General features: G+C 31.8%; 1 protein-coding gene across 1 annotated transcript in view; it reads left to right on the top strand.

Moving 5' to 3' along the window:
- The window catches only part of LOC145326524 (transient receptor potential-gamma protein-like), a 29034-nt gene extending 20941 nt beyond the window's left edge, over positions 1–8093 (top strand). The window contains exons 23-34 of the mRNA XM_080169894.1: positions 2487–2565; positions 2894–2952; positions 3261–3364; positions 3804–3907; positions 4128–4193; positions 4296–4332; positions 5085–5198; positions 5694–5827; positions 5999–6044; positions 6409–6478; positions 7207–7269; positions 7956–8093. Coding sequence (XP_080026020.1) covers positions 2487–2565; positions 2894–2952; positions 3261–3364; positions 3804–3907; positions 4128–4193; positions 4296–4332; positions 5085–5198; positions 5694–5827; positions 5999–6044; positions 6409–6478; positions 7207–7269 — 876 coding nt within the window. The 3' untranslated portion in view covers positions 7956–8093. The remainder of the gene's footprint in view (positions 1–2486; positions 2566–2893; positions 2953–3260; positions 3365–3803; positions 3908–4127; positions 4194–4295; positions 4333–5084; positions 5199–5693; positions 5828–5998; positions 6045–6408; positions 6479–7206; positions 7270–7955) is intronic.
- Positions 8094–8107: the final 14 nt, after the last annotated feature.

The following is an 8107-nucleotide window of genomic DNA, read 5'->3' on the forward strand; positions in this document are numbered from 1 at the left end:
AATTGATAAGACAATTATATCATGTCTAAATTTACGAAAAGAGGTAACTGTTTCATATAGAAAGAACCAACCTAATTATAGAAAAGCTTCGTTTTGAACAGAAGTTTCAGGGATCTCTAGGGATAATGGCCGGTAAATTTGTGTACATTCCCAGTATAATTAATTTAAAATACCCCTTTCAATACTTTACTTATTTAAAGTCTAATGTACCCTCCCTCCCTGGGTTTATATAAAGATAAAAGATGAGATTAACAGCTATGACACTAATATGCCTATGCTCTATGTAGAGAGGTGTGTACTTTTCATCAAATACAAATGTCCAAATTTTTATCTTTGAGAGGGTTAGTTAATTTTTTTTTTCTTGGGCAATTTCTCCTGTTTCTTTTATATAAGCATTGATAATTGTATAGGTATATTTTATGAAAAAAAAATAGTTTGATATAATAATCAAAAATAAATATGTAGAAATATTATATTCATATTAAATACTTATGGTCTAATATTTTATGTGTTGGCTACTGTAAAGGATTATGAAATAAGTTTGATAGATAGATAGCCAGTCAAGGAAGGGGAGAAAGTTAATAATGTACAAGTGGCCAAAAAAAAATATATATTCTAAAAAAATAAAAAAAAATATGTAATGAGCCTAGTAAAAAAATCAAGAGACTACATTTTTGTTGAGAATCTACATTTCTAAATTTTAAATTGATAATTTTGGCTCTCAATATTTCCACCTGGCCACTAAAGCTGTGAGAACATACACAGACACTAACACACATAGTACAAGGGCAGTCAGAAAGCTTCAACTGTACTTTGCAAACAACATTGTTACTCCATTAGTGTTATGATATCCTGGTTTATTGAAAACAAAAAAGCAAAGTTTTTCTGTCTGTAGCTTAAGATCTCATAAATTGAAAGGACAGAAATGCTATTTTATGCAAGAATTTGCTATGTGAAGGACAGAAATGCTAAGTTTTCCAAGGATTTGCTATGTTTTGCAAGAATTTGCTATGTTTTGCCACAATTTGCTATGTTTTGCAAGAATTTGCTATGTTTTGTAAGATTTTGCTATTTTTTGCAAGAATTAGCTATGTGAAGGACAGAAAAGCTAAGTTTTCCAAGAATTTGCAATGTTTTGCCAGAATTTGCTATGTTTTGTAAGAATTTGCTATGTTTTGCAAGAATTTGCTATGTTTTGCAAGAATTTGCTATGTTTTGCAAGAATTTGCTATGTGAAGGACAGAAATGCTAAGTTTTCCAAGAATTTGCTATGTTTTGCCAGAATTTGCTATGTTTTGCAAGAATTTGCTATGTTTTGCCAGAATTTGCTATGTTTTGTAAGAATTTGCTATGTTTTGTAAGATTTTGCTATGTTTTGCAAGAATTAGCTATGTAAAGGACAGAAAAGCTAAGTTTTCCAAGAATTTGCAATGTTTTGCCAGAATTTGCTATGTTTTGCAAGAATTTGCTATGTTTTGTAAGAATTTGCTATGTTTTGCAAGAATTAGCTATGTGAAGGACTGAAAAGCTAAGTTTTCCAGGAATTTGCTATGTTTTGCAAGAATTTGCTATGTTTTGTAAGAATTTGCTATGTTTTGCAAGAATTAGCTATGTGAAGGACTGAAAAGCTAAGTTTTCCAAGAATTTGCTATGTTTTGCAAGAATTAGCTATGTGAAGGACAGAAAAGCTAAGTTTTCCAAGAATTTGCAATGTTTTGCCAGAATTTGCTATGTTTTGCAAGAATATGCTATGTTTTGTAAGATTTTGCTATTTTTTGCAAGAATTAGCTATGTGAAGGACAGAAAAGCTAAGTTTTCCAAGAATTTGCTATGTTTTGCAAGAATTTCCTATGTTTTGCAAGAATTTGCTATGTTTTGCAAGAATTTGCTATGTTTTGCAAGAATTTGCTATGTTTTGCAAGAATTTGCTATGTGAAGGACAGAAATGCTATGTTTTGCAAGAATTTGCTAAGTTTTGCAAGAATTTGCTATGTTTTGCAAGAATTTGCTATGTGAAGGACAGATAAACTATTTTATGCAAGATTTTGCTATGTGAAGGACCAAAAAGCTAGGTTTTGTGTGGTGAAGGGAGGCTACTTATGTCCTTCATCTTGCAAAATCTTTGTTAAGGGAGACAAGTTATGCCCTTCATCTAACAAATTCTCACATAAGGGAAGCTACTTATGTCCTTCCTAGGAAGGTGACTTCTGTCCTAATTAAGGAATGACTTTGTTTTCTTTCCATGATCCAAGTTTTCAATTATTTTCTTGGGAGTGGTCTATCCCCCTCTCTAAAAATGTATAGTAGTGAAGACAGATTTTGTGCTAAAATTTTTAATAGGCAAAGGGGAATCACCTTTAATTTTTTAACATACAATTACAGAGTACAACACAACCCATATTTTTTATCCCGGGTAATCTTTATGTGGTGTCAGGTTAGGTTCATAAAGTAATACTCGTATATCAGATTTTAAGTTCCTTCTTTAGGTCCTTGAAAACTGTACCAGAGATGATCCTTCTAAATTTCCAGAGGAACAAGAGAGGGCCAAGCAAGAGGTCACAATAGGTAAAAAAAAAATACATGAAATCCCACCATACCCTACCCTAAAGCCTTATACTTGTCTATCATCATCAGAAATCTGCAGAGTAATAATGTCATCTTTAATTTCAAATCCTGTCCTTTCTTCATGTTTAGGATTTTGTTTAAAAATGCTTTCATTAAAAACATTTTTTTTATTTGGTAGCAAGCCCAAATGATTACTCTGCCCAGTTATGTATTCCACTAGATATTTTGCAATCTCAGTTTTTGTTGTCTTTTTAGTGTAATTAAAATCTAATACCCTTGGAAATAGATTAGGATAAGTTACACAATTCTCATATTCAAATTTGATCAGGTTATGTGTTACATGGTGTTGGAACAATCATGGCTATCCTCAAGAGCATTCACTGGAGCCAGGGATCATAATGAAAATATTACAACATAACTGCACTTTTTTTAAATAAATTAAAGATTAATCCTCTCACTTTTAAGAAAATATTACAACATAACTACACTTTTCATCTGATTGATTACTGTCTTTATGCATTAAATGTTACTTTTTCTTTTATTTCTGTAAAATAAAAAAAAATTTTAAAAATAAGTTAAAGAATAACTATTCCACATCTCAGAGTGGTAGAGTACATGTAAAAATTTTCATAATTTTACTTTTAGATATTTCTGCAACAAATATGCAATCAGTTTTTTCATGATCATGTCTATTACAGATATTCCCGTTCATGGCACCCTTGGTGGCCACTCTGAAAGGTGTCTGGAAGGATATTTTTCTAGTGGCCCTTGTGTTCATTAATTTTGCATTTTCTTTCAGGTTTAACTTATTTCAATTGGCTGGATTGCCCATCTGTGTATCTGTTCATCTATTGATACATCTTGTGACAACCAACACCCTTTAATTGCGCAATATTTGTCTACAAAACCTTAGAATGGTGATAAGAAGTTCCTATATTAACAGTGATAACTTGCCCACAACTGTTTTTTCTATTTTTAAAGGGGTATGTTGTTTGTCTGTGCGCTATTGAGTTTATATAAAAGATCTTCATAATTGCAAAACTGATATGGTTTGATGTAACAGTGAAGCTTGCTATAGGTTCAGAGAACATTTTTATCTCAATACTTCATTAAAAATCCATTTTTTTTCTAGAAGAAATTTTAGATGGTGCGGGTTGACTTCCTCAACTCTGACAAGCAACAGCATGAGTATAAGATATACCAAATGACAACTCAGAACATATCATCTATTTTTACAGTCTTGGCCTGCACTATATTGGTTCAACAGCAGCTCAGAATGAGATATGTAAAGAGGAAAACAAGGAGTCTAATGTCGCTGTCCAAGGATTTAGAATGGATGCAGGTTTTAAACAAATAAAATTGGTTAGATGTTAGAGAATTTGTTCAATTGTAGTAAAACAATATGGTTTTTAGGATTTGTGATGCTTTGTACATTCAAACAATGCCCATCTTCATAGAGTTGATGCTAGACAGAATGGCTTGAGTTAATCTAGATTAAGGAAAATTATGTGCAATAGTAGTAATTCTTTTTAAAATAATGAGCTGAACATGCTCTTTTTTAGGTGTCAACCAATTCAAGCACTTAAACACCACGCTTATGGCAGTTTTCTGGAGTCTTTTTGATCCAGGTAAGAGGTGTTCTACTGGCATCTAGTAAAGATAATATGCATATATCTGTATTGAGAATTTCAAAACTTTTACATGAATTCAAATGGAATAATTCATTTAAGGTCACCCAGAAGTAGTTGGATGTATTGGTGGGGTACCTAGGAAAGTATTTTTGTAGCAAAGCTACTCTTGAAATATTTCCATATGTCTGTTTGTTTGTCTGACTGGAGTGGTATACTGAAATTGTGATGAGTACTAAGATATATAAGTTGGAAAGAATTTTAATGTTAGAGGGAAATTTGAAATCTGCATCAAATTTTAAGGATTTTTTATAAAATTAGTTTTTTGTATAATTCTTTATCTAAAAGCGGAAATACTATTTAAGTTAATTAATTTTGACATCTGTGATTGGTGGATTGAAAATTATCTGCGCTCTGATTGGAGAAGCTTAAGTGTCGCACATAATTCAACCAATTAGAGCGCAGGTAGTTTCCAATCCACCTATCCCATTGGTCAAAATTTATGAACTTAAATTGTATTTCCGCTTTTAGATAAAGAATTATACAAAAAACGAATTTTATAAAAAAAATCCTTAAAATTTGATTCAGATTTCAAATCTCCCTCAAACATTAAAATTCCTTCCAACTTATATATCCTAATGAGTACTACTCCCTCCATAACTCATTTTATCTTCTGTTTAAATTGCAACATTGGAAATATTTTTTTTTTGGCTGCCTTAGTTGGTCCAGTTATCTTTGTGGAGGTTTATTTTAGTGCTTTTTTTGGAAAATGTGATTTGAATATTCTGAAAAGATGTTTGTGTTTCAAGACCTAATCTGTCTATACCTTACATGAAAACATGAATGTGTCTAATCTTAGATTGTTGATCAAAACAAAATAGTTTACTTATTTAGACAATTTGCAACATTGATGTGGGGTATTTACCAAGTGATCCTCATCATGATCCTTCTCAATGTTCTCATTGCTCTCATGAACAACACCAGGAAGAAGATTCAAGATGTAAGGTACAGTTAGATTTACAAAATGTGCTACTAGTTAGATGTTAGAATGGTGTACTACAATTATTTACCCATGCATTATGCCAGAAACCTCAAAGATTTTAAATTTGCATTAGGCTATTTATCATTTTAGATTAGTAAGGCCATCCATAGGGGGGGGGATGAGTCAACCACCTACATTTGAAATTTTAGTTTTAAACTATATTTTTTTGGGGTGGGGGCAAGGGAGGGCTGGGTAATTATAATATTACTATTAGAATGCTGGTTAGCTCTCATGAGATAGCGGGTCAAGTCATAATGTGCTTGAACGTGGAGCTTGATAGCCCTAGTGGCTATGCAAAAGTGTCTCAGCCAACTCCGTGACTAATTAGATTCAAACCCTAAGAGGCTATTGCTAATCAATCAATCAATACTTGATGAATAGTAGTGTAACTTCAGATAATCAAATTCCATAATGCTTTACAACTAAAATGCTATATACTTAGGTTCTAATTTTAACAGGTTGCAGGTGTGGAAGTTTGCCCGAACCAGCATACTCATGACTTACTTTGACAACAACTTTGTTCTTCCCGTACCATTCAACATCATTGAATACTTCTGCTTCTTCTTCAGGGTTGTGTACAGAAAGATCATAGGTACAAATTTCATTTGTGAAAAATAAAAATGCCTTTAAAGATACAGGCGAAGCTCATTACTATGCACAATATAAGGATTTCTAGTCGAATATAGTGCAAATAGATTCTGAAATTGTGAATATATTCTGCTTAGGGTAAAATTTTTCTTAATTTCCTGGACTTTTGTTTTAGGAGGGATAGTGGATTCGGACGTTGAAGACAGTGAGAAAAGGAAAAAGTAAGTAAAAACTTCATTTGGCAATTTCCATCACATCGCATTTGGACTAGTATAACCAAAATCCCCACAAAACAAAAAATATTGGTTTCTGGGGACTTCTACTCTAAAACCTATAAAAAGCGCACCTGTAATTAAGAACCAACCAACTCGCAATCAGTGGGTAGCGAGAATGTGGTGTATAAAATATTCTTACCACTTAAGCTGATATTCTAGAACTAATTCAAGTTCGCTCATTAAATCGCCGAAAATTAGTAATGATATGGTATATCTTGTTTCTTTTTGACAATTCCTGCCAATAATTGACTTTAAACACTAGATTTCTCTGATACGTTTGTGCTAATTATGGACATTTGTTTCAATTTAGATACGAAGAATTGATAGATGAGTTGTGTCGAAGATATTTAAATTTCAAGGATGATTATCTAGAAAATGAGGTAACGGCGACACATCAACAATTACAAAGTAGATGTGCCTTAATATTTTAGCACGCTCAAATATAGAATCGCTTAATTGTCACAATACTTATAAGTGCATAAATGTCTATTGAGGCACACTTTTAGATATGCTAATATATCCTGATTTGTTGACAATATCTGCTAAAGATTTGTTTATACTTTTGTACATTATATTTTGGCTGGATATGTGAAAAACTGGGCTAGTTGTACTTTTAATTATGAACAAGGACGAAAACATCTATAAAAGAGAAGCTCTGAAACGTTAGAAAAAACGAACATTAACACTTGTAAATTATCAAAACTAAATAAGATAAAAATAAATGTATAAACAAAATTGTAAGTAGATTTGTTGCAAAATTGCTTGAATACAGATTATTGTTTAAGGACATACTTACATTTTTATGACTTGGTTATAGAGATGCTTAGCTTATAATAATGTACTTTGTTGCTCTAGGAATTAGTATTCCAAAAATAAGATGAATAGGATAATTAAATAACAAAAAAATTATTGTCAAAAAAGATGAAAATCTACATTTTTTAATGTACGTACAGACATTATAATAACGATTATAAAATTTTAACATGACTAAATTAACGGTAAGAGATAACCGTTCCGGACGGACGGGCCAACCCTAATTATAGAGAAGCTTCGCTTTTGTCAGTTTGTCATTGCTGCGCTACTTATGGATATAAATGTCCCAATTTAGGTTACAAATGAAGATCTTACCAACGTTGGTAAAGATATATCAAGATTTTTGGGAAAACTATAGGTAAATTAAGGGACAGCGGAAAGTAACATGTGTGACGTCATAAAAAATATGTCTAGAAAAGAAGGATGAGATATGTGGGTAAAGAAACCCCTATGCACTTTCCGCTGTCCCGTAAATTATTCATTTTCAATCCAAATTAAAAAAAAATAAATCATTTCACCGAATGGAATTATGACTAACGCCAGAGAAATTAAAGCTCATTAGTTAGAAGACTCAACACGAGATAAAGAATAGGACCTAGAATAGCTAAAATTAACATTTCCAATATACTTGTTTGAGAAACATATGGAATTATAGAGTAGCCTCTGATAGCTTTGAGAACGGAATACAACACCACTAACTTTAAGTGTATCTCTAAGGGTCTAAACTAAACATTGCTTAATCAGACAACCAACCCTTTTCTCTTAGAAGTCTTAGTGCATGGTAATGAGTTGTGCCTGTTTTATTTTACGACATTCCCCCTACTCTATTACTCCTTTTATATTATGTAGTTAAGGTATTTTGTCTGAAGCTTAAGAGCTCAATAGCGATTGGGTTTTCCATTATAGGTAAGCTTTTCATAGGTTTCAGGTTTTATTTAGTCTTGGGATGGTTTTAAGCTAGATTTTTCTAGCCCCTTTTTGCTCTGTTTTTTACAGAGCTCAAAGATTTTAAGGGCGTAGCTGCAAGTTTAATTTTTGTTTTAGGTACCCAGAAATGTATGCTTCTAGTTAATAGATGACAAATAGTATAATGAAAAGTGATTGTATTTTTTAAAATTTACATGTATTTACTTTTGTGGTTGCCTTTGTATTGCTTGAATTTGTAATAAATGTCTAAAAATCTTTATTTTTTAATC

Source organism: Acartia tonsa, chromosome 8 (assembly GCF_053477335.1).
Source record: "Acartia tonsa isolate MP-2025a chromosome 8, ASM5347733v1, whole genome shotgun sequence".
In the NCBI taxonomy this organism is placed as follows: domain Eukaryota; kingdom Metazoa; phylum Arthropoda; class Copepoda; order Calanoida; family Acartiidae; genus Acartia; species Acartia tonsa.